General features: G+C 42.7%; 1 protein-coding gene across 1 annotated transcript in view; it reads left to right on the plus strand.

Annotated features, from left to right (window-relative positions):
* The window catches only part of TAF3 (TATA-box binding protein associated factor 3), a 171,652-nt gene that overhangs the window by 121,653 nt on the left and 22,801 nt on the right, over positions 1-27,198 (plus strand). Inside the window, exons 3-4 of the mRNA XM_059183774.1 lie at positions 2,042-3,858; positions 14,398-14,480. Coding sequence (XP_059039757.1) covers positions 2,042-3,858; positions 14,398-14,480 — 1,900 coding nt within the window. The remainder of the gene's footprint in view (positions 1-2,041; positions 3,859-14,397; positions 14,481-27,198) is intronic.

Consider the following 27,198-nt stretch of genomic DNA (forward strand, 5'->3'; position numbering starts at 1 on the left):
GAAAGGTCCTTGAGATGGGGAATCACACGCTCGGATTTGTGGTTTCAGAAGATCAGCGTACGGCAATGTGGAAGTGGCAGCTGGAGGCCGAGAGACTGGTTAGAAGTACAGAGGGCAGTTGCGGGCAAGCAGGAGTGGCGATGGGGGGGGCACGGCACAGGACAGGCAGTGGAGGTGGAGACAATGCGGAGGTGGAGAAACAAAAGAAAGAAGGAGTCTGGAATGAGGTTTCCACTTGGGTGCCCGGACGGTTGAGAGTGTTATTCTCGAGTCATGCTAACTAACAGTCCTTAGGTCTCACATTTGTCCTGTGCTGGTCATCACTCACTGTCTGCCCCCCTCCAGGTCTAGGGCTCGAGCTAATGAATAATCTTCCTTCTTTACTTTACGTCTCTTAATGACTGCAACACTCCCTCGCCACGGCGCAGAGCCTTGAGATGGTGCTCCACTCCTTTCCCCACTCTTAGAGCTCATCATGTATTAGAGTCCACTCGTTCTCTCTTCAAAATCTCATGTATCCCTACTGCTTCTTCCTTGTGTTACCGCTCTTCGAGTTCAGACCCTACTGTCAATTACCTACGTCATTTCAGTGGCCCCTAATTTGTTACCTCTCCGTTATTACATTACCTTCCATCCATCCTGTATGTTCCTGCCAGAAGGATTTGCTGACATATACCCTGCGACTTTTCTTCCTTGTCTAAAAATCTTCTCCAGGTCCAAACTACCAGTAGAATAAAGATCATTCTGTCTTTCTGGAATTCAAAGCTTCTAGGATCTGGATGCAGCCTTAGTAAGCTCACTTCGTACTGTCTCGCAGCCCGCTGGCCGGACGAATTGTTCCCTGGCCTCCTGTGTCGCACCTCCCTGTCTTCGCCATCTGCTCCTTCATCCTGTACTTCACCATTCCTAGTCTCCAAATACCCAAAATGCTACCTAATTAGTGAAACCTTCCTGAGATCTTTGATACTGTGGTAATCGGTTTCTGCTTTGAACTGCTGTAGTTCTTTATCTGTCTTATGGTGCCAATGGCTTTCTCTGTGCTGTACGCATAATTATGTCTTCGTACTAACCTGTAGCATGCTTCGTTAATATGTGGAGAAAGAAATAATGTGATTTTTTTTTTTTAAAGATTTTACTTATTTGACAGAGATCACAAGCAGGCAGAGAGACAGGCAGAGAGAGAGGAGGAAGCAGGCTCCCTGCAGAGCAGAGAACCTGATGCGGGGCTCAATCCCAGGACCCTGGGATCATGACCCGAGCCGAAGGCAGAGGCTTTAACCCACTGAGCCACCCAGGCGCCCTGAAATAATGTGATCTTAAAGCAACTCAGTCAAGTAGGCGGGCCCAGTAATATTAGCCCCTTTCGAAAGGTCCGGGAACAGGCTCCAGGGGTTAAGAGAGTGCTGAAGGCCTGTTGCTGAAGTGCCAGGTTGCCAGCAGAAGCATCATCTCTGTAATGCCAAAGCCTATGTGTTTGCCGTCACACCACACTGTGCCTCAAAGTGGCTGATGTCGAGCAAGCAGAACAGAAGGTGTAAGTGGTATATGAATTATATCCAGGTTGGAGGCTTGCATTTGCTAAACTCCAGGAATTAACATTTCTTATGAGTCCTCAAAAATGTATCCTTTCTTGTCATTTCTGAGGTTGTCGTCCTATAAGAACCCATCTCATGATCTTTAGAGGTATGGGGGGGGGCGTGCGCACGTATGCACACCTGTACACAGAGGAAGAAGGAAGAGAAAAGCAGTACTGAGTCAGGTTAGGAACATAATTATGGAAGCACGAGACAAATGGGAAATACTTAGCAGACTCCAGATCCTGAAAATAGGGCCAAACCACATCTGCTGTCCCTGATCGCCACTCTTCAGGGAACAGTGGTGTGCGAGTTTGGACGATCCTTGAGGATCCGCCACTTTCCTTCCCCTCTAAACACTGTCAGTAAATTCCTGTCTTTCCTAGAAATCACGTGTGAAGCCATTGCTGTTATTGTTAGGACTTTCTGTGTATCACACTAACAGCTCTTTCCTCTTCCTTTACCAGAAGAAGAAGAGGAACAGGTGCCCACTGACGGCGGCACGTCCGCAGAAGCCATGCAGGTTCCCTTGGAAGGGGATGATGAACTGGAGGAGGAGGAAATTATTAATGATGAGAATTTCTTGGGTAAGAGACCGCTGGATAGTCCCGAAGCTGAGGAAATGCCCGCCATCAAGCGACCACGGCTGTTAAGCACTAAGGGGGACACTCTGGACGTAGTAGTGTTGGAAGCGCGAGAGCCCCTCAGCTCGATAAATACCCAGAAGATTCCGCCGATGCTCTCTCCGGTCCACGCCCAGGACAGTGCAGACCTAGCCCCTCCGTCGCCGGAGCCACCGATGTTGGCACCGGTCGCAAAATCACAAATGCCAATCACAAAACCATTAGAAACAAAGTCATTTACACCGAAAACAAAGACTAAAACTAGTTCTCCGGGACAGAAAACTAAATCACCGAAAACGACGCAGTCACCAGCCATGGTCGGAAGTCCTATTCGGTCACCAAAAACTATATCCAAAGAGAAGAAGTCTCCTGGTCGCTCCAAGAGCCCCAAAAGCCCCAAGAGTCCCAAGGTGATGACTCATACTCCCCAAGTACCTGTCAGACCGGAAACACCGAACAGGACTCCTTCAGCTATGATAAGTGAAAAACTGAGTAAAGACACCATTCAGGTAAAACAGATACAGACCCCGCCAGATCCTGGGAAACTCAACAACGAGAACCAGCCGAAGAAGGCGGTCGTGACGGATAGAACGATCGACGACTCTATCAACGCCGTGATCGCACGGGCTTGCGCCGAACGGGAGCCAGACCCTTTCGAATTTTCTTCTGGATCAGAATCCGAAGGAGACATTTTTACCAGCCCTAAGAGGATTTCAGGTTCCGAATGTACGACTCCAAAAGCTTCCACCTCCTCCAACAATTTCACGAAGTCAGGATCCACTCCTCTGCCTCTTTCAGGCGGAACTTCAAGTTCTGACAATTCGTGGACCATGGACGCGTCCATTGACGAGGTTGTGCGGAAAGCAAAACTGGGAGCCCCTCCCGCCATGCCTCCTGCCTTTCCCTACATCTCTTCTCCTTCCATCTCTCCTCCTACCCCCGAACCGCTGCACAAGGTGTACGAGGAGAAAACCAAGCTGCCTTCCTCCGTGGAAGTCAAGAAGAAGTTGAAAAAGGAACTGAAAACCAAAATGAAGAAGAAAGAGAAGCAGCGAGATAAGGAGCGGGAGAGAGACAGAAGCAAAGAGAAGAATAAAGAGAAGGACAAGGGGAAGGACAAGGAGGGCGGCAAGGAGACCAAGTACCCCTGGAAGGAGTTGCTTAAAGACGAAGAGCCAGATCCCTACAAGTTGAAAATAAAAGAATTCGAGGACGTTGATCCAAAAGTGCGATTGAAAGACGGCATCGTGAGGAAGGAGAGAGAGAAGCATAAAGACAAGAAGAAAGACAGAGACCGGGGCCGAAGGGATAAAGATAAGAGAGACCGCGAGAAGGTTAAAGAGAAGGGGCGGGACGAGAGGCCCAGAGTGGCCCCCGGGCCCCTGGTGCTGCCCCCGAAGGATGCGCCGCTACCCTTGTTCAGCCCTGCGGCGGCCGCCAGGGTCCCCAGTGCGCTGCCTCCTCTGTCGTCGGTGCTCCCGGAAAAACTGTTCGAAGACAAAGAGAAGCCCAAGGAGAGAGAACGAAAAAAGGACAAAAAAGAGAAGAAGAAGAAGAAGGAGAAAGAGAAGGAGAAGGAGAAGAAAGACAGAGAGAGGGAGAGAGAGAAGAGGGAGCGCGAGAAGAGGGAGCGGGAGAAGGACAAGCACAGGCATGAAAAAGTAAGCCCCGGCCCGTCCGGACCCCGTGGGGCTGCAAAACGCAGGCAGACGGAGCCCGGGGGCCTGTCTGTGTTCCGGGCATGTACTGCCCGGAGGTCAGACGGGAAGATCCTTGTAATGTGGTGATGAGGTTTCATTTTAATTCTGAGACCCACGCATTTGTAACCAAGCACCCCCCCCCACACACACACACACACACCCCTCCTGGTACTAAAAAATGTTGCAGATTCATAGCCCAAGAGGAATCTAATAGCGGAGCTTAACCCTCTAGTGAGCAGAGAGACTCAGTAGTCCCTGGCAGTTGAAAACATTGGTCACCTTCAACTGTAAATAATAGTTGTGTAATTATCAAGGGTGCCACACAGTGGTTTGTGCCCAAATTATTAGATACCCCCAAAAAGCATCCATCTTACTCAGGGCATGCAGAACTGTGGCACTGTTTTCAGAGGACGGCTAGGCCTGTGGCGTCCCTCCTGGAAGATTCGTGTCTCTTTTTGGTGAGCCGTGTCTGTTAAGTGTTTAAGGTTAGGACTGTCTACTCCTTTCTGTAGTGTCTCTTATCCTTCTATTTTCTGCTTTAATAAGATTAGGACATGTTTCCGAGTATCTAGGCTGATCGGGCAGCCTGGCTGGCGGGCAGAAAATAATTCCAAATATTTTACAATGTTAGTAAGTCAGGCTCTCCCAGAGTACAGCCGAGGAAGCTGATCTATATCCCGCAGTTTTGTAGAAACGGGGACCTCAAGCCTTGGAGCCCAGATTGTGACCTGTGCTTTTATGGCTTTGCTCTTCAGCTCATGGTTCCTTGGATTATAGTGGTCGACTGGTTGGTTTGAACATTTCTTTTAAACTTTCTGAAAAAGTACCCAAGTATTCATGGTGTCATACACACAGGTTCTGAGATCCTTTCCCTGGCCCCTAGAAGCAATCTCTTGGAGGGTGGCTGGAAAATAACACACAGTCATTTTTTTTCCCACATAGTAAATAGGATGTATTTGACACACTGTTACTGTACTGTTACCAGTACATCTGCAATATTTCGAATTTCAAACTTACCTAGAAAAATTAGTTTAGCTGACAAGCCATAATGGTAACTCTCACATTTTTCTGCCTGACTTTATGCTTTTTCTGTCCCCCTTGGCTATTCTACAATATAAAGAAGTAGAATGGAAATCCTGATATTAATAACTAAACATCAGCAAGTTAACAAGACACGGAACTCCCAACTGTTGTTTCCATTTTTAAAATCATCTTACCATTCTCTTGTGTTTTTGTGCACCTGGCACTAGCACGCTCCTTATTTTCTCCTCCCAACACACCTGTGCCTGACGTCCAACAGGTATTGTTACCGGCATTTGTGGTTGAGGAAGTGAGTCTGAGAGGATGACTTGTCCAAGATCAAGGTCACACAGCCAGGAGAAGCCAGGTCACTGACATGGAGATACTCCTCACGGTTTCGAAATGTTGACTGCTGGAGATCTTGCCCAGCAGCAGTTAGCACTTGCCCATCGCGGACCCAGCACCTTGGCAGCTAGCTGAGCCCTCAGTCCGCAGTAACTCAAACAGGGTATTGTTGCCTTCAACAGCATCCTAACTTCGGAAAGTCAAGGGAGTTGTTTCAGCGGCCATTATGAATTTGAGTAAAGCCCATCAGATTAGATTTGTAACAGCAGTCCTCCCCTTCCCCCAGCTTCTACCTGACTTTGGGAAAGGGAATTCCCTCAGACTACCTCGGGCAGAGGGGAAGGCTCAGTTATGAGTTGCCAGATCACACCCAACAGAAGAAAACAAAGTCCTTGAACCATGTCTGATGGCTCAGATGAAGGACAAAAGATAAAAATTTATAAAAGCTGGGTATCTTATAATGTCTTCAAAAAGAATAAGCAGTCTTGTCTCTAGAGTTAAACCTGAGTTCACATCCTGACTTTTTTTAGCTGTATGACACTGGGCAAGTTTTGTGAGTAATAAATGGGATCGCATCTGAGAGGCGCTCAGTGCTGTATTTGGCACATGAGTAAATGCCCAGTAAATGCTGGAGCGTGCTGGATGGAGGCAAGTGTTTAAGTTGCTTTGAATCTGCCCATAAAACATAGAAACCTAGAGTTTGCTGCTTCGTTGGACCAGACTAGCCAACTTACATATGACTGGGTGTGTCATCTGTGCTCATCAATGTCGGAAAAGTATTTCCCCTTCCTTGGCATTCTTTTAAAGTTTAGCTCTTTATGAAGAGAGGAGAGGATGAAGGCCAGTTCAGCCCATGCAGATGCCACTGACAAGGTATCGAAATTGAGATACTAACGTAAACCTTGACTTGGCCTCTTTCAACTCCACTTGTTCCTCCCCAAGCATCAAGCCATACGAGTAAATGAAAGTGTACCTGAAATTGGGTTACATGGGGCTTTAGAATTCCCTCACATATCTGCAGATCAACATAAGGCACATCTTAGCTACCCCGAGAAAATGTCTTTTGTCACAAAAATGAGGGCCACCGTGTCCTTCTTCCTTCTCATCCTGATAAGCTCACATGAGCAACTCTCAGAGACATTGACCGAGATCAGCAAGCATGGGCAGTATTTTAATGAAAGAAAAAAAAAATTGCCCATATTTATTTAAGCTGCCTATGAAGTTGTTACCAGCAACACCCACATTTATCAATACAAGAACCAATAAAGATTAGTTTAGATGGTTAGATTAGTTAGATGGGGATCTGCATGGTAGGTTCAAGGAGCCTTGGGCTCGGAAATCCAGCGAATCTGAGTTAAGATCCAGGGCATTTTTTTTTTTTTTTAGTTTCTTTATTCCTTAGGCACTCCATCTTTAAAGTAGGGATGTGGTAACACTCATTGAAAAGCAGGAAACACTAATAGTTAATATTTATTGAGTAATTATGATATGCTCAACACCATGTAAACACTACATTAAGTTTAATTTCTCACCACACCTCTATAAGGTAAATACTGTAATTGCTTTTATTTTAAGATGAGAAACTGAGGCTTGGAAAAATGAATAAGGTTGTCCGCAATCACACACCTTGGAAGTGATTGAGCAGGAGCCGCGATTTCCACCCAGGCTCTCAGATGCCATGACTGATGTTTCTTAGCCACTACACTTGCCTACATTAAATAAAAAAGGATTAATTAAAATAATGTATGCCAGGCACCTGGCTTAGTGGCTGCATCATCGGGAGGAAAAATATTTTTTCTAGTGGAGGTAATGATCCACTGGTGAGTAATGCACTAGTCAAGGTTAGGAGTCTGGTCTTTTAAATAGAAGCAAACTAACTTTTTATGGACAACACATTAAGAGCAATTATGCTGAACAGGCGCAAACATGACGTGATAGCTTCAGTGGCGAGAAACCTAGCTGTGCCTTTCAGATCAGTTACACTTTCCCATTTGTGCTTGTGTCGGTCGGTGTATGTACCACGTGACCTAATTTATCAGCGGAGGGTTTTTGAAGTTGAGAGGAATGTTACAGGACTACTTTAATTCACATTGCCTCTCGGTATTTTAAGTGTTTTTTTTTTTGGAAGGAGGATTGCTGTGAGAAAATTGAATAAGAAAATATCTTCACTATTTGTTAGTGGAATTGAATCGTTAGATTTGGAGATAGGTTTTTATGCTCTTGAGTATGATCTGGGAAGGCATGGTAGAGTGTCATCCCCAAAATGATGATGTCACAACTGTGGATAAATAGTGCTGGCCCAGGAAGACTGTGGGCTTTGGCAGTCAGACTGACTTGGAACTAAATACTAGCTCTGCCACTTAACGAGTTATTCCCCAGCTTCTTCGGACCTCTCTGACCCACTGCTCCCTTCCTTCTGTCTCCTTCCCATTCAGTACCGGAAAGAGACAGCATCATCATAAAGGATGGCCAACTCTGCTTAAAAACTATAGTTTAATATCTTCTCCAAGAAAAAGACCAGTTGGTGTCATTTAAGATGACTCTCCAGAATTTGCTTATAAACAATTATATGAATGGTCAACCCACAGATAATTGAGATTTGCTTGTAATGGAAAGGTCACAAATTCTATAAAGGATTCCCCTAATTTTTATCCTCTTGATCGATGAATGTTATTTTGAGCTAACGTCCACTGTTGGAGGAACTAACCCAGACAGCAAATGATTCTAGCAGCTGCTACTTAGTGCATACGGGCACCAGACCGGGCCAGAATTCAATTAATTAATCCTCCTGACACCTAATAAGGTTTGGTGCTGTTGGCTGCTGTTTTGAGTTGAAAAACTGCACAGAAAGTTCGAGTAGCTTGCTGTAGCTGCTGGGTGGTGGAGCTGGGACGTGGCCCCAGCTCCGTCTGAGGGAAGCCTGTGTTCTCTGTCACCCAAAATGGCCTTCTCAGCCAGTCACCTCAGACAGAGCTGATGAGGGGATAAACGTGGTTTGACACTCCAGAGTAAGGTGAACATCATGACTTTAGAAAATTGTAGTCCCTGAGGAGACCTTAGAGAGCTCCTCTTCAGCCGCCGTATTTCAAAGAGTGGGCAATCGCGGTCCTCTGTGCTTTAATGACCAGTTATCAGAACAATTAAAATGTTTCACATTTCTTTAATCTATCCCCAAATCCCTTAGCATTTGCCCTCAGATAATCTTTTATTGAATTTAAACAGTTTGCTTTTTAGAGAATGACGGATAGTTGTACCGGTTTGTGCCTTTTTTTTTTTTTTTTTTTTAATTTTTTATTTTTTATAAACATATATTTTTTATAAACATATATTTTTACGGTTTGTGCCTTTAACAAAACGTTGTCATTGTTTTTCCCTCTGCTTGGAGTCAAGTACTCTCATTCCCAGTCTTTTCTCATCAGCTCTCATAATTGACTAGTGAAATGAAGGGTTTTCAGTCAATACAATAGCCCAGTAGAAAGGGAGAGATACTCTCTTCCTGTTTCTTATTACTGTCTGTTCCAAGAGGAAACCAGTAACGTTTATAGGAGTGTGTTTAAATTCAGAGACATTTGCCAGAGGCCATCTGCAACTCTCCGTGAAGATGAACTTTGTGAAAGACTGCGTTCTGTTCTAGTTGCCCTTGCTGGATTCCACTTGTCATCCTTGACCACACCGTAGAACTTCTTCTTCTTCTTTTTTTTTTTTTTAAGATTTTTTTCAATTATTTGACAGACAGAGATCACAGGCAGGCAGAGATGCAGGCAGAGAGAGAGGGAGAAGCGGGCTCCCCGCCGAGTAGAGAGCACAACGCGGGGCTCGATCCCAGGACCCTGAGAGCACGACCCGAGCTGAAGGCAGAGACCTAACCCACTGAACCACCCAGGCGCCCCGGACTATCTTTTTAATGTCTTAAACAGCTTATCAGTATTTAGACCATGTTTCTAAATAGAATTAATGTAAAGACCTTAATTGCTAAGAAAGACAAAAGGTGCTCACTGGTTATCATGATTCCGCATCCAGAATGTTAGCTTATTAAAATTATTAGCTCTTCAGCAGCCCTATTTCGGGAATATTTTGCTGACCTGTTAGCATAGATGGGAATCTGAACTGGCATTCGCTGAACTTGCTGCCACCCTATCAGCCACACATTTTTTTTTTTTTTAAATGAAAGAAGTTTAACGTTAAAAAAATAGAAAATAAAAACTTGGCCAGATTATATTGACAAAGCTGCCCATTACCTTTGCAGAAAGTCCCTGTCAGAAGATAAACTTTAAAGCTGGCATGCATGAGAGAGTTCCAAGATAGAATTTAAATTTAAACTGATTCTTTATAGATAAGCTTTTTAAAAATCCACCTCTTTGCTTCAAGTCAGGATTTTAAAAATAAATTTCCCCTTTAAATCTCTTGAGCGATTTTCATTTTTTGCAAGGCCGCACGGCTGGTGTCCTGGAAAAATGGAGAGTTAGAGCTTTATCAGTTGGTGCCCTGAGGTATGTGGCAAAGAAGCTAAATCCTTGAAGATTAGCAAAAAAAATGCAGCACATGGCAATAAGGGGCTTATATGACTACTAGTATTAGTTCAGGTGAAAGCAGTATTGCTTATACATAAAACTGGACAAATCCACTGACAATGTATTTTTAGTTAGCTACAAAGGAGTCTTCTATTACTGGACTTTGCTCTTTGGTGGATTGGGAAGCTTAGTAATCCACTGTAAATGCTCTGTGCGCCCCAATTCTCAGCTCCCTCTCAAGTGCAATGCTTTTATTTTAACCCTTAGAAGCTCATGTTGTCCCCAGAGTTTGGCTTCCTGCCATTAAAAGATGGCCTTAGTCGTATGGGTTAAGTAATTCAAATAATAGTCATTTATTTAGTTTATTGGTTTCTGGGAAGGACACATGAGCAGTCGCTTTGTGAATGCAGGACATGTCTTTGTTTTTATTTTGGTAGGCATTTGGATGAAGTTAATGCAAATGGAAGTCTGGTCGGAAATTTTAATTTAGAGATGGTGTTTTCTGTGTCTGTATTATTAGCATCCTCGTTAACCTTTTTTTGTACTTGCTTGAATATTATCCTTAGGTTAAGTCCTATTCAGCTTCTTTAAGAATGAAACTGACGTTTTAAGTATTTGTAGGGAGGGTTGCTGTATGTCCTGGTTGGCCTAGGACAGTCCCCGTGTGCACACTTTTGTGATGTAAATAACAGCTCCCACTTTCACTCTCAAAGGTGTCTCTGGATAATATGGTCACCCTAATTGTACCCTAAGGTAAAATTTGGAGCTGAGGTAACGGGTTCTGAATCATTCGTTAATTCCACAAGTTCATGAAATATCTTTGTCTTCAGGGCACATATATACCATTTTTAATTGGACTTACAAAATGTATCTCTATTTTGTTTGCTTATTTTTTTTAAACATATCATATATACATACATACATAACTTTTTTTAAAAGTAGGACATAAATAAACCATGCCTTGATTCTTTTATCCTGACGAGGTACTCAAAATGAGGTACTCAACTGAACCCCAGCCAGGTTAGTTGAATGGAGGTGAGGCCGAAGTCAACCATGATGTCCAGCTAGTCAGCCTTACGTGGAGAAAAAGTGTTTTACAACCAATGCTAGGGGCACGTAAGTCTTCAGTCGGTTAAGAATCCAAGTCTTGGTTTTGTCTCAGCTCCTGGTCTCAAGGCCGTGAGATCGAGCCCCACGTCAGGCTCAGTGCTGCATGGAGCCTACTTAACATTCTCTCTCTCTCTCCCTCTGCCCTCACCTCCCCTGCTCCCCTCTCTCTGCCTCTCTAAAAAACAACCACCACCAACCCTACCCATCTCACTAGTATATGTCATTTACCTTAAGAGACATTTACAGAGAAAGTGAGGAAGGAACCCCTATGTAAGACCCCAGCATTACCAGAACAAAAGACTCAGCAGCATGGTGGGAGGGAGGGTGGGTATAGTGTCGGGACCTACAGGTCTATCAGTTACTAACTTTTCACTTTTGGCAAGCCACTTAATCCTTCTGGTCCCCAATATTTGGGAATGATAATACCTCCCACACCCAACTTCCAGAGTTCAAAGAGCAAAGTGCATCCTGTATATGGAACACACTTTGTGCTATGCAGGCATGAGCTGCAATTCCTGTGTGGTGTGGTGATAGACATGAACCAAATGACGATGAGAAGCATAATAATAGGAGAGATCTTTCTCCAGGTAAAGCAGCTTTATTTTTAAATAAAGCTTTAAAAAAGGTTAAATGCAGACTGAAGGAATGTGGACTATTACTCATCATTTAGGACCATATAACCCCGAAGTTTTTTAGAATTAAAAAGATAGAGGAACTTTGTGTAGTTTTCCGTTCTCTGAAACAAAACAGCTGAATCCAGTCCTAGTTTTGCTGTTGCTGTGACCTTAGAACAGAAAAAGGAAAAGGAAAAATGATTGCTTCCTCTATGATCAGGTTGCCTGTAAAACAGAAACCCTAATGCCTATTCCACATACTTGTTAAAACACCTACATGAGAACATCTGAGAAATAGCGACCAGAGAGCCTGGCACAAGAAGTAAGTGTTTAAAATGTTTGTTTGTTTTGGATGTATTTGTCTGTTTTTCCGCAGATAATACAGAAAGGTGAGAAAAATAGAGAAATCTTAATAGTTTACAAAATAGACCAAACTGTTGGTTTTCAGATTCATTTAGATCTGGAGCTTTCTGTTAAAAGAGGAACGGGGGGAAGAGGGTGCAAACCCTAGCTAGTTGTGCATGGATCTTGCCCTGATCCTGCCCCAATGGCCCTTGGTCCTCTAGGGCCTTAAGAGGAACCACCAGACATACTGTCCAGAGAACTGGGCAGATGGAGGAGACCTGCGCCAAAATGAGACCGTTTAGAGGAGCAGGTTTTTGTGGGGAAGTTGATAAGTTAAAGTTTAGATGTGGTGAGATGAAACACAGGATATTGAGTTCAAAATGTTCAGTAGGCAATATTCTATTTTGGTCTTATCTTCAATCAGTGCTAGTCTAGAGACGGAGATTTTGAAGACAGTGACATATCGTAAAAACCTTCCATGGAAACCATGAACATGGATGAGCTCATGGAAGAACGTGTTGAGGGACAAGGAGCAGGGGCCAAATTAGGACAGGCAAAGGGAGACGACCTGGTAGAGGAGGAAGAAGGAGTGTGATAAGGTCCCCAGTGGAAAACTAGACCAAGACCTCAGGAAACAACCAGAGTCTGGGGAGAGTGGTGTTAGTGGCCTGCTTGGGAGAGAAAGGAGCTGGAGTGATTTGGCGAATGATTACCTGAGGAAGGAGACAAAGATGTGAGACTGAAAAACAGAAGAGGTTGTCAGCGAGAGGCTGAAGGGCAGACGGGTTTTCTAAGATCATCGAGCACATTTAAAAGCTAGCGGAAAATTGTGGAACTACAAAGTTGAAGATGCCTACGTGAGGAGGAAGTTTCTTCAAGAGACCAGAGGACACGGCCTCTGGTCTGGTGGCCCGTGTGGAGAAGCCCGTGGTGTGGAGGGGCTGCAGAAGCTCTCCTGCCTGGCCACCTCAGTGGGTTTTCCTGTGGAGTCTGAGGGGCAAAAGAGGAAAGGAAATCACAGGAGATAGGTCTGGAAAGAAGTAAGGGTTTGCAGTCACGGCTTCAGACACCTTCTTTCACTGTGTCTTGCGCACTTAGGACAGGTCAGCCTGCGCTGGGCGCTGCGAAGCAGAAGTAAACAAGCCGGACGTGGTCTCTGCCCTTCCCGAGCCCAGCGGATAATCCAGATAAACAGCCTTGAAGGCAGGGGCAGAACCGGGATTGCTGTTGGTACATGTTTATGCAATCTTGAAAATTTCCTTTGGAATTCCTCAGTGCCCTTAAGGATGATTTCAGATTGCTCCGGACAGATGGGGAAATAACCACGAGGCAGGGAGTTGAGGGTGCTCTGCTTGAGTTGTTAACTCAGTAAGTACTCGATGCCTCCATGGTGCCAGGCGTTGTTCATGAGAATGGTTGAAACCACAAGTCTTGATGTGACGATGGATTTAAAAAACAAAAACAAAAAAAACTCCAGGGGGATAGTTAAGAACATAAGAAAAATAGTAAATGTGATTGACGTGCAATACAGGAACTAGAAGAGATAGTACATGGAGCATTAAGTTACGGAGTCATTCCCCTTTAGAACTACCACACCACCCTGTTAGGATTTAATTCTTGGGCTTGAAATAGGTGAGTCAGTGGTTTGCCACTGGTCATCACAGGGCCTAGCAGGAGGCAGGATCCCAAGGCCAGAGACGCTGAACATCTCCCCGTGCCTGTACCATTCCATTCAACAAAAAAACTGTCCCGCCAGATATACCAGTCAGACACGTGTGGGAGGACTCCGATGCGGGTGACGACGTGACCTGCGGAGCTTTTTTTCACTTTGTTCATTCAGAACATCGTACTGGAGGGTCTTCACACCAGCACGTGTGAGGAGCCCCTTCAGAATCATCCAGGATCGTGTGGTCCCTCTCTGACCATTGGCTCAAATATTTGTGAAGATCGTCAGCCTGTTCAGCAGCTCTCGCCTTCACTACAAATCCTGAAAAAAATCTCTATTTTTTCTTCTACAGAATTTCAGGTCTACTGACTACTAGCCCCAAAACCAGCAGTGTCATGCTGCCGTTACACTTGGTATTACCATTTTTCTTGTATGACAATGCAAACTCAGGACAAGTTTCGTGTTTTTCAGGTCCCATATACGTACATTTTATCTTATAGGTGCAGATGTCATTGCACTTTTTTCTGTTTACGTGAAGTCTGGCCATTACTTAAATGTTCCCCAAATGTTCACCAGACTAGATGAGTTTTTGTGTAGAACTTCTAACAGTAAAATCCAAGAACTTAACCAAAACTAAGAAAATACAGCCATAATTGCCATCACCTACATGAAGTAATTCAAGTTTGTAGAATTTCTCCTGAAGCCGGAGAGCCTGCAGCTGTTGAGAAACAGAATCAAAAATAACCCTGATTGTCCTTGCTGCTAGCATTTTCGCCACATTTTGAGGCTTAAACTGGCTTATCAGGTTTGTGGAGATGAGGAAGGAGGAGAAGAGGTGGGAGGAATTTTGTTGAAAATGCATTTAACTCTGATGTAATGACTTCAACAGATCAAAGTGGAGCCCGTTGTCCCGGCCCCAAGTCCGGTCATCCCCCGACTGACTCTCAGAGTTGGTGCCGGCCAAGACAAGATGTAAGTAGACCCGTTTTCAATTAGAGCGAGATACGTGGAGCTTAACCTTCTCTGCTCTTTCCTAATGGGTTTAGGACTCTAACCTTTTCCAGGTATGAACACGGAGGGTCAAGCTTTACTTTGAGAATTCTTCATTTTCAAATTGTATCGGTTCCTTCCTCAGAGGAAATGCTTACTGCCTTATTTGACATAGAGGATCCCTTATTTCTTGTTCTTTTTCTCTTTTTGAAAGACATGACCTTGTGTCTGCGTAATCCCTAAGGTCCTGGTTGTCTGAAAAGGAAGAAACTATACGTTGAGTGGAGTAACTGGCATATTCTGCCCAGTGGGTGTGGTATTTGTCCTTCCCAAGTGTGTGTTCTCTGCCTCCCGTGACAAAGAACGCAGATGCTCATGGTTTTATTCTGTACCTGAAAACAAAGATATCGCCCAAGGCTGGGTGAAACAGTATGTAATAATAACCGTGGAAGGCTGAATTATCAGCTCATTTGTTTGCTTGTTTGTTGAAGAGGGGACTGAAAATAGAAACCCTACGCTCACCGTTCGTCTTCATTTTCACAGAATCGTCCTATCCGCGCACCTTCTTCAAAGTAGATTAGTTGGCTTTGTTTCTTTTACTCATTTTTGGGATATGAATTAAGGCCTCCAATAAGTACTCTTACGTGATTTTAATAAGGTGATAATAAACCTTAATTTCTTTTCATAAGTTATGTTAAAAATCATTCATTCTTCTTGTTGTAAAAACCATACTGTTTATCATGGAAATGAATTCCGCAAGCTAAAAGTACTAGTTTACAACCTTATTTTTCACCAGTAAGCCTGAAAATGGATTTGTTTACATTGCAAACAACCAAATATTGTGTAGAAAATGGGTTTGAAATTTCATTCCGTTTTTAGCCATCATCATGAAAGTAGGAGCCGTGCACTTACGTAGTGGGGAGAGTAGGCAACAGGAAATATGCTCCGTGTTCTCAGTGGTTCATTCCGTCTTAAAAGTTTGTATTTTATGCTCTTGCTTTTGTGAGTTCCAGATGTAATGCAATGAAAGGGTCCAATATCATGATGATGAGTGATGTTGTAGAGGCGAACATGGTCTTCCTGGAAAATGTCTGTTCTTCTGAAGATTGAAGGAAGAAGAAAAAAATCCAGATAGTTCATCCTTTTCTCGCCTAAATCATCCACATGATTTCCACATTACTCTTTTTGGTTCTGTCAGTAGAAACCTAGACAGCGAGTGGTAGTGTTACTCACAAGCTTAGACAGTGTAACAAAAACACTGTAGATACAGCTCTTAAACCAGATACTCTCTTACCCCATGCCTTCTGTTTTAGCTACAAGAATGTGACTGATGTCCTTCTTGCTTGACGGTAGAAGGCTGATTAGCAGGGAGACCCAACCAGAGTAGCTATTGATACTGTCTTTTTGGAAATTCTGTACTTGGGCTCATGCCTCTAAAGGGAAGATACTCTTATTTTTCATTCAACAAGTGCTTTTCTCTTATCACATTTATAGCTGTTTTCTCAGTAACTGACCATTACTTAATCTTTACTTACACAAAAGATTTGGCTTGCTCATTTCCTTTAGAGGAATAAGGTCCGTGAAAAGACTTTGATAATAATATTCCTCTTAACTTTTTCTCCTCTCAACAAATCACTCATATACCTAAGATACTGGGAAGCATGAGGAATGGATCCTGTTATCCTAGGGTAGACTGTCCAGTATTAGGGAAATTATAATTCTCAGACATTGTAGACACATTGCCCATGAAAGTATAACATTATATAATATGTGAACTTTCAAACATTTAGGTAAATAGCCCCATGTTACATGAATCATTAATTACTTGGCCGAAGTCAGACACAAGGAAATTCTTATAATGAACAAGGGAATAAATAAAGTGAAATAGATTACATTTTAAATTAAAATGAGAGAGAAAAAGAGGCCCAAGTCACATAGTAATAGGATTTTATGTAAAATATTTCTTAATCAGTAAAGAGCTTTTTTTTTTAAATCTAAATCAAGGATCAGCACACTATGGCCCATGAGCCCAAATCTATCCCACTGCCAGTTTTTGGATGGCTCGCAAAGCTAGAAATGGTTGGAAAAAATTAAAATAATATTTTATGACACACGTAAATTATATGAAATTAAAAGTGATCTTTTGTTCTTGTAGCATAAGGATAAACGGCCTATGCCATGGCAGTAATAATGGAAAAGGGTAGGTAGATTCTTAGAAATGTGCCTTTACTTAGTTCGTACACACTTGGGGCTACAGCAGTCTTTTGAAGTGACATTAACGAGCAGAGTGGGATTCAGAAAGGGGAGTCTGAATAGTCCGGGTTTGTTTATTGCTGAAGAACAAGCAGAGGATAGTTTTTTGAAATTACGGGGAAAAGGAAACAGCTTTACAGGGTTCAAATTATACCCTCTCATTGGAAGATCTTTAAGACAATACTTAGTTTCTGAATTTTCCGAAATAAAGAAGGTCTTCTGCCCTTGATCTGGGAAAGTACTTTGAGGTTAGACTGTTTCCTCTGTTCTCTGATGTTGTTCCTCGTAGCAGGACAGACGCACCTTGTTTTTGCCTTCCTTTAACATGCCTGGAATCCGTGTTCCAGAGGGGCTGTGGGGGAGTCTGGTGCCACCACCACAGAAGCATCAGAGTTCAAGATGCCTTAGCAAGGACCTCCGATTCCTTTAACATGTCCCCCAGGAACGGGGCTCCAGAGTTGCCCTTAGTCAGTAATGAAGATGAAACTAGAACAGTGACCCTGAAGTTGTAATCCCCACATCTATAAAGTTCTTGAGCAGTACGAGTGGGAAGAGCATTTAAGCATTTAAGTAAATTGCAAAGACTCAGCCTGGCCCACCTGTCAAGAGGGTCTGGGCTTGTCCAGGAACAGCTGTGGGCCTGTGCTGATGGGGATCGTGAGGTCACGCTTGCACCTGGGGGCAAAGAGCAGGTGAGTAGAGTGTCCACCGGCTCAAGATGGGCAAGGGGCAACACAGCGTGGCCATCGTATTTGACGTCCCGGTCTTTACCATTGGCTGAGTTAGTTGAGCCAATTAGGAAGCATGAGCTAGCTTACAGCATTCACTTATCTCTCCATTTCTATGAAGAAAATTGAGCAAACTCTCATGATGGGAGTATCTTGGGGACAGGGCCTGTTTGACAAGACTGGCAGGAAAGACAGGGCAGAACGGGGCCTGCAGCTCTTCTAGGCTCAAAATGTGTGTGGCTCTATTTTTTAAGTTCAAAATTCTGTTAAAGGAACTTCTCATTAAAAGGAAAGATAATTGTAAATATTGGCAATGTATTCAGAAAAAAATGAAATCTGTGTAAAGATTAGGGTGAACAATAGCAGCAGATAGGGGGTTAGAGACTCCCCCCGCCGCATTTCTGAGTTGCCTCTTTCTTGCTGCCCTCGGCCAGCCCTGAGAAGGAGGTGTCTGTCTTTTTCTCCGTCCAGAGCCCTGCCTTTCCCCTTGAGCAGACCTCTTTCCTTGTCAGTCCCCTACTAGTCTGTTAGCTGTTTTACTGCGGCTGGTCCATATGGGGGGTTCCTGTGGTGGAGAAATTGTGCCCTGGTCCCTCTGCCCTCAGGATGCTGGTGACCTTACACAGTGAGCTCCCCAGAGAAAGGATCATGACTTGAGCTTTCCTTGCGAAACATCCAGTAATCGTTGGTCATTTTTCCAATTACTCTAATAATATATTTGATCAAGTGACACAAAATCATTTATGAAGCCTTTCAGAGAACAATGTTATTATCAATGATAATTCTAAATTTTCTTTTGACAAGAGAGATGACAATAGCTTCCCTTTTTATAGATGTAACCCTTTCCCAAAATAGGCAAATTATATCCTGAAATATTTTACAGTGACCACTTTCCTGCTGGCAATTACAGTTTTCTTTCTGCCAGCGTTTTGGGTTCCACTGTCAGCACAGCCCTGCGTATTATCAGATTCCTTATGATTCTGGAACTTTCATTAATCAGACCTCTCTTAGCAGAGGTGGATGCTTTCCTTTTTGCGTAAGTAATTCTGTTTTTTGTTGCAGTTTATGGGACTTCGCTATTTCTGGGAGGGACTTTTTAATGAATTTCTAAATCATATGTATTATGAAAACGGGAGCTCAGATTTCTTATTAATCTTGAAAAATATCATAAAGAATTTAATCTTTAAAAAGTAAATATTTATAGATACTTGTTATCTTTTTATGATCCAAACTTTCCCGAATAATGCTTTTTGACAGTACAGCTAGAAGTAGAGAATAATCGTGAGCAATTATAAGAATAATTGTTGAAAATATTTTTAAAGAAAATAAGCATTTTACATTTTAAAATGTAACCAGGTTTAGCTGAAAGACATTTAACAGGGTGAAATGTGTGTTGTGGTTTTTATTGATAAGTTCTTTAGAGAAATAATAACAACTGATTTTTATCCTGCTTTCTGCATTTTCCCTCTTTATGTGGAACGTTGTTTATTGATATATAATTTTTTTTCCAGTCTAAACAAATTTACGGTAGCTTAAAGAGAGAATAATAAAGTTATTAGAAAAAAGGAATAGGAAACTAATACCAAGAAAAGGAAGAAGAAGCGAATGATTGCACATCAGATGGGATTCTGGCTTCCTAGCAGGAAGGGCGAACAGTGGAATACAGTTCCGAAAAGGAAGGTACCTCCGAGCTTCTGAGGAGAGACCAAGTTTTTCAAGGCACCAAATTTAAAACTTTATTTCCATATGGAACCAGCTGACAACCCGTAGCAGCTTTTAACAACAGACACAAAGACAGTTTTGTATTTTTCTTGCAGCAGCCTCCGATCCAAGGGTAGAGCGTCGGAGCACACTCCCGAGGAAGGCTAACGAAACTTCTCCTCTCTAGGTGGAACGCTCGGGTTTGCTTTTGTGTTAATCAGGGCTTCTAGTCTCAAGTAACGGAAGCCCAAATCAAACCAGCTGGAAGGACAAAGTAAGAGAGGCTTCTTTGACTTTAGGTGAGGCGGTATCCAGGGTTCAAGACGTATCGTTAGGACTCTGCTCACTGTCTTTTGCTCCGTCTTGCCCCTGTTTGGTGGCAGACATGGTCCAAGGCAGCCGCGGCTGGGATGCTGCCCAGGGCTCCGCATGCCTGGCTCCAGCACCTGCGGCCACGAAGACAGCCTGTCAGGAGCAGCAGTGGTAGTTCCAGAAGGAAAGAGGACTCTGATTAGATAAGGGGCAAGGGGCAGGCAGAAATGACAGATAACGTTTTATTTAAGAAAAGGCAGCCATCGTTCATATTTTTATAAAAGCATGCTGAGGAGGCCAAGCAAAGCTTATTAGTTTCAAAAAATGATCCTTTAGGCAGCTGGGTGGCTCAGTGGTTAAGCATCTGCCTTTGCTCCTCATGATCCCAGGGTTCCCAGGGTTCTCTCTGCTCAGTGGGGCGTCTCCTTCTCCCTCTGCCCCTCCCCCCTCCTCATGTTCATGTACAGGTGCTTGCACACCCCCCCCCTCTCTCTTTCTCTGTTCACTTACAAAAATAAATAAATAAATCTTGTAAAAAAATAAAAAATGATCCTTTAGAAGTAAAGCTCAGGAACATTTCAGAGCACCGTGCTATCAGACTTAGAAGGCCCTTTGCTGTCCTATTTTTCATTTGTCTCCCTTACAATAAAACTGTCTGCTTTTGATTAAAAGGAAGAAAAGACGGAAGGATGCTGATAGTTTTGTTTTGCCCTGGATGGCTTGCCAGTGAGACTAAAACATTTCATAGGTATTTTGCCTATATTAGAAACCAAGTAACAGGAACAAGTCCCACCCCACCCCAGAAAATCCCTAGCATCACTATATTCTAAAGTGTACGGCAAATGACTGCCTTGTAATGCTAGGGACAAGTGGTAGCATCATTACCGATGAAGTTCCCCAGCAGCTGGGACACAAGCTGTGGGCTGTGCACTTTATTCTTGCTGCCTTATTGTACTTATAAATTCAACAGACCCAAACCCATATGTCTCAGCTGTGATCCCGAGGGGAAGCAGGTAGTTAAAATTTTTCCTGTCCAGGCCTTTGGCCCTTTTCTGCCTTTCGCAGACAACGAGTTCTTGGCCTCCGTCTCTGACTCTGTCATTGTTACTGACCTAAACTTATGATGAAATCTCCAAGCTTAATTTCCTCCCCTGGCATGTTGTAGTTTGTTCATTAACACCAAACATGCAGTATGTGTAAGGGAAAAAATAGCAGGCTGTCCGGAAAACTGGCTGTAGGTTTGGGGAAATGCTTTTACTACACAGTAAAACAAGTGGAAAGATTATAATCAAAGCATTTCCATCTTACTTGTAAACAATTACAGCCGTTCTTACACGGATGCCACATTAGAAGACTTGGGGAAATTTACTGGATTCCATTCTAATGCAATTAGAGCTAATTTTGTTCTTTAAATGAATAAAAGGTCAGCTAGTAAATCTAGCTTATCTTGAGTCCAGACTTCAATAAATTGTTTTATTTAATTTGTTGTAAAAGATCTTATCCTTAATGGGTCTAGGTCTTATTAGTTCACTTAGGTTTTAAAATATTTATGACCACCTTTTTAGATATGATTTGAATGATAGTTGGAAAGTTTCTCTCTGCAGTGTTATCAAGGCCCAAGATCACTAATTGAGTGAATATAGGAAGGTACTTAAGATTTGTTATCTAGAAAAAGCTGATGTGAACTTCCAGAATTTAAATGTTCTTTAACCTGTGACAGGCAGAGATAATTTAGCTATATCATGCTAACCTTTTGGATAGTATCGGACTATAATTTCCCCTGCGGTTCAAACGGCTCACACTTCTGGGGTTTGGAAAGAATGCGCCCCTGCCGATGGAAACACAGAGGCACTCCCACCATTGCTGACAACAGCCAGGACAGTTTAAATTATTTGCCTTCTGTTATTTCCTGTCGTTTTATGGGCTGTGATATTAAAGCGTGGACGTAAAGGCTCTAGAAGCACAGTGTGGTGTTTCTTCTTCTCCGCCCCCTCCTGCCTCTGAGGTTGGGAAGACGGACAACAACATCCCTGCAGGACTCCTGTGACTCGGAATCTTGCAGCTTTTTTGTAACAACGCGGTTGCCGAAGTCCTAACCCACGGGTTGAAGGCTGTGGCCCTGTGTGGGCCCGACTCCCCGTATTGAAACCGGCTCCCCAGTTCCCTCTCCCCGCTAGATGCCCGAAAACACGACTTCCTCTTCTTGTTCGGATGTCTCCAGATGGACTTCCTGCCGGGGGCTTCCAGATGCTTCATTTCTAAACCCCCTGCATCCTGGCATCTGCCTTGACGCTTCCCCGGAGCGTGCTCTGCACTGTGGGAGACCCTGCTGTCCCCCCACGCCCGCTCTTTCTGACGCCTTCTAGTCCCCTGTGTCTCTTGCTTCTTCACTTCTCTCTCATCCCTTCTGTTTTTCTCGTGGACATGCCTCTCCTTCCTGCCCGTGGCCCACGTCACATTGTTTTCCAGCTCGGATTTCTGCCCCAGGACGCAGACCAGCCTGCCCAGTCGCTGCTGCCGACTTCCCACTGGGTGCACTGAGGCTCCGAAAACAAAGCGTTTCCAAAATTGAATGCCAGGTCACTAGTCTCCCAGCCTAGTCCTTCTTCTGTCTTTGAATCTGTCAATGAAGAGCCCAGAGCTTCCATTTTCCAGGGTCACTTGGAAGAAGGCAAAAGGCTGTCTGACTTGTGGACTCAGGAGATTTTATTTGCCCTAATACCAGTCTGGGCATCTTTAAAATTAATCTAAGGGTATCCATCGCTCAAGGGCTATTTTGAACAAAACTTTGGGAAAGAGAGACTGACCAAAGAAGTCTTCTCAGGCTTCATTTGAGCTCTCAGCATATTAAGAACTTCTGGGCAGACCTACAAGTGAGGCTCTTTTCCTTGGCCAGACGCTAGGGACCCACAGGACCAGAGAAAGGAGAGGAAAGCAGAGACACTGTTAGCTAGGAAACCCAAAAGCCATGAGATGCACAGAGATATTTTGCTTCCCAGAGAGATTAGGTGATTGCTTTTGGAGTTTTTTCATTGCTCCAGTAGCCAGCACAGATCTCCTCCTCCTCCTCCTCCTCTGAGATCTGGGTGCCGTCCCCACAGCGCAGAAAGCTCCAGCATTCCCAGCCACACTCCCAGAAGCCTGCAGCTCAAGGAGGAGTGACACCTCTCTCCCTGCCTCAAAGCCTCCCCCACCCAGCAGCCAGCCAGTCCCCAGTGTCTGCCTGTCTGCTAACATTTCTCAGTTCCTTACCCCCTTCTCCACTCCTGGTGTGCTCAGCTGTTCTACATGCTTCGCGCTCCAGAGCCGTCCAGCTAGAACCCGGGACAGCGCCGGTCGCTTGCTTTGTAGTTTAGCACAACCAACGGGCTTGCGGTTCCCCACACAGAGCAGGAGAGTTTTCATCTTAATTTCTTTTCTCAGGCTGTGCCACCTGCTTGCAGTGCCTTCCGCCTCCCTGCCTCTTCTTTGGAGGCATGTTCATACTCATCTTTTAAACTTGTCGTCTGTTCTTGGAAGAGGCAGTCACACCCTGCCTCCCCATCCCTACCCCCAGCCGGTCATCCCTCTTCCAAGTGCCCAGAATGCACTGTTCTCATCCGTGTGGGAGCGCTCGGGATGCTTTGTGTATCTGTCCAGACTGTCTTCTCCCCCGGTCCAGCAGCTTCTTGGAAATTGGCGTGTGTGCCCCATTCACCTTCTTATCTCAACAACCAAGGAGTAGAAGACATGGCAGACTAAAAATAAAGATTTGTGGAGATACATTCAAGGATTGAGACAGTCTTTTAGCTTTTCAACCATGGAGCTGATTTTTACTCTGAGCAAGCTTTCCTAGATTCGACGTAGTATCCGAATAGAATTTAACTGAGCAACTTCTACAGAATTGACTTCACACTAGGAGCAACTGTGTTTTTATCAAGTAAAAAAACAAAAACAAAAAAACCCTTAAAATAAGAGGGCCAAAGGAGCCTGCGGGAAGCTTGCTCTTTTATTTTACTCTTTCATTTGAGTATAGTTGATGAGGAAGCTTACTTTCTCTTAGCCTATAGTAAGATTTTTTAAAAAAGACCAAAACTGCATTTGGTGTGGAAGTCTTTTGTCAAAGATTGCTTTTCCTTCCTACCCATTGCTCTTGGTATTTTACTTAATTTTAGAGGTAATTTGAATAATAAGAAGATGCTGAAAATAAGTTGCTTAAAGGCATTGGAAAGTCTTACAGGTGGAGTGACTAAAATTTCCAAATGTGTTTTAAATAATATGAAGTTGGTCCCTCTGTAGTCGATGTAAAAAGGAAATGTGGATCTTTTCAAGACTTGTATTATCTTTATAATAACAGATGTACCACTCTATATAGACAGAAAAAGATACACATCAATTTGAAAGTGAAATTATTAGAGCAGCTTTTCTTCCAGGGTACACTGTCTGTCCATCTTTGGCTCTGTGTGCCATATATAGTTAGAGTTTTAATAAACAAGGAGTAAATAAGACTGTCTGGGAAGCAAAACTCGTAAAACCCTGATCAGGATATAATAGGTCTTTAATATATGTTCGTTATGTGTTTCTTCCTTTTAATAAGCTGACTGGACATTTGTTTTAGAGAAAAATACTTTTCACAAAGATGTTACATATAGACTTTTGCATCCTTTGGGTAAAACCAGGTATAAAAAAGCAAAAGGGCTTTTCAAAAGATATTTTGAACAAGCGCGAACTATGGAAGTACTTGGTTTTGTGTCTTATTGTGTGGGTTTTTATTTTTTTTTCCAATTATAAAGATAATACATGGTTAGTTTTTTTGCTTTGTTTTGTTTTGTTTTGTTTTTTTAAGATAAACTGTCTAGAAATGTGTAGCTTAGGACAAGAACCCTCCCCTAAACCCATCCTTTCCATAATACTTACTGCTGGCTGTTTGCTGGGGAAAAACACAAGACAGGATCATCTTACAAGTATGGTTTTACAACTGGCCCCCCTTCAACAAAGCATCCTAGACTTTTCCCCGGGTCCACATGACGTGGTATCTTATTTTACTGTAGTATCATAACTCATTTATCTTTTCAGTTTTCAATTCTTGGACATTTCAGTTGTCCCAGATTTTGCTATAACAAATAGCATCCTCATATGGTCCCAAAATATGAACACTTAAGAGATTTTTAAGAAATTATTATTAAATTATTATTATTAAATTAAATTATTAAGATATTTTTAAGAAATTATTAATTTTTAAGAAATTATATTTATATATTTATATATTTATATTTATCAGCCAAAAGTCCATTCTCATCAGAAATGAGAATGAAATGACTGTATGTAAGAAGGATTGGTTAAACCTCACCGTTCTGAAGTTCGAAGAGACTGTGGGGCAGCAGCTAATGAGTGATTCTTGTGTCCATGCCTAGCCTGATGTCTAGTCCTTTCTTGACATATCTGTCAGGCCAAGTTTTGTAACCTTCCTCTCATCCTTCCAGGCCATTCTTGATGTGACAGGATGGTAGGTAGAACTTTGAGAAGACCAGAAGACCAAACTCTGAAGTAGTCTTTAAAACTAAAAACTAAAACTAAAACTCAAAAAAGTCTATATTCAGGCTTCGAAGTATGTATGATCTGCATGACCTTCTCATTTCTTCCTTAATTCTTTTTCTCTCCTTCTGTTAGAATGATCTTCACTGGGGTGCCTGGGTGTCTTAGTTGGTTAAGCCTCTGCCTTCAGCTCAGGTCATGATGCCAGGATCCTGGGATCGAGCCTCACATCGGGCTCCTTGCTCTGTGGGGAGCCTCTTCTCTCTCTCCCTCTACCTGCCACTCCCATTGCTTGTGCTCTCTCTCTGTCAAATAAATAAATAAAATCTTTACAAATATATACATATAGAATGATACTCACTTTGAATGCAACTCTAAAGTCAGTGGAGTAATTCCACAAGACCTTTTCTGCCGCAGAGAAAATTTTAGAAACATCATTTCATTTTATTTTATTTTGCTTTATTTACTTACTGCTTAAACTCCCTTGGAGCTTTTTTTTTTTTTTTTAATGGATCTTTTTATTCATAAAAATCCTTTAAATATTAATACAGCCAGAAATGATTGCCCACTAACTGTTTTATCAGTGATCAGTATAAGTCATTTATTTGTTTGGAGTGTGGGAAGACATCTTTTTATCTCATTTCCTGTTTCACAGTTTAACAACTGGACATGTTCTTTTCCAAAAAAGTTGTTGAAATCCCCTTCATTCTCATTTTGGAAGATCATCTTTAGTACTAAAGATCTAAAATCAAAAATCGAAGAGAAGAAGGATCCTGAGTGGTCCAGAGTAGGCTACATAGTATCCTTTACATACACACAAGCCCAGGTGATACATACAGTATGTACTGTAACTGTCAGGAATAAGCACCATAGTGTAGGACGTAATCGAGCTTGCGAGCTATGTATGTGAATGAAAAAATACATATGCTTGTAACTGTTGCAAGTTAGAATATGTACAGGTATGTATGTATATGCACCTGTATTTTTCGTGTGTATATATACATTATGCATGATGTATATTCACTTATTTTAGTATATCTATAGATATTTCCCATGCTGTTTACAGAGGAAGATAAAAGTTCATGGGAAACATGGTGATTTTTGGTGAAGACACAGCAGCTATTATCAGATTTTAATATCTTCTAAAGTCGCGGTGTTGGATTTTCCGAGCATGACTGCAGTAATAACTGAGTTTTATAACACTCCAGTGAGATACAAATCTCAGTCACAATCTTGTTCATTTTTCAGGTTCACTGAATATCATCTTATTGCTTTCGATGTTTTCAGCTAACTGAGATGTTCTTTAATCCGAAAATGAATGAATGAGTGAATGAGTGAATGAATGAGTTTCTTATCTTTTATAGTTAACTTGCAAATTTAGCATATTTTCATGTGAAAGCATGTTCTTCTAAGTAATTAAGCATCCTCCTCATCGAGGAGTTATTAAAAGTAAAGTCTCACTGTGTTGAATGTTAGTTGCATTTGGCTCTGTTCTTCCTTTCTGAAGGTACCCTCCTATTTGCTGGAGAGAAGCAGAAGCCTTTCTGAAATCACAAAATCTTTTAAAAGTTCTGACTTCAGAAAATGTAGTTTTTGAAAAGAACCCTGACAGTGCCCTCGAGAACACCTTCATGGGTTTTCCGTTCTTTAAAAATTGATCTATATTCAACAAATATTAATGTTCATGATATACATGGTACCACTGTGTTGAAGGAGATAACGCGTATGTAAGTGGCACATTGGAATCAGATGTTGGCTCTCCTCTCAAGAACATAGAAATAATCACAGTGGAAGGGAGAAACTGTTAAAGGCCATAAGAGGCACATCCAAAATTAGATAGAAGTTCAAGGTGATTACTTCCAGCTAGGAAGAGTTAGAAAAGCCTTGGGGGAGAGGAGAATTTGAATAGAGCCCTACAGGGTGAGTGAAATTTGGAGATGGGGAAATGTGAAAAGGAGATGGAAAAGCAAAGATGTATTAAGGGAAATAACCAAAGCACATTTACCTTCAGAAATGTTAATTATGCTGTTGATGGAGGAGTGCACACGTGCCCTGGCTTTTTTGTGTTTTATGAACCGAAATCATTCTGCGCTTGATCTGAACCAAAAAGCCGAGAAGTGATGAACCTAAATCATTCTAGGTAAAACGCGCATGACCAGTAGTTCTAAGAAGTTTTTTATTGTGAACATTTT

The sequence above is a fragment of the Mustela lutreola genome, chromosome 8 (assembly GCF_030435805.1).
Source record: "Mustela lutreola isolate mMusLut2 chromosome 8, mMusLut2.pri, whole genome shotgun sequence".
NCBI classification, from domain to species: Eukaryota; Metazoa; Chordata; class Mammalia; order Carnivora; family Mustelidae; genus Mustela; species Mustela lutreola.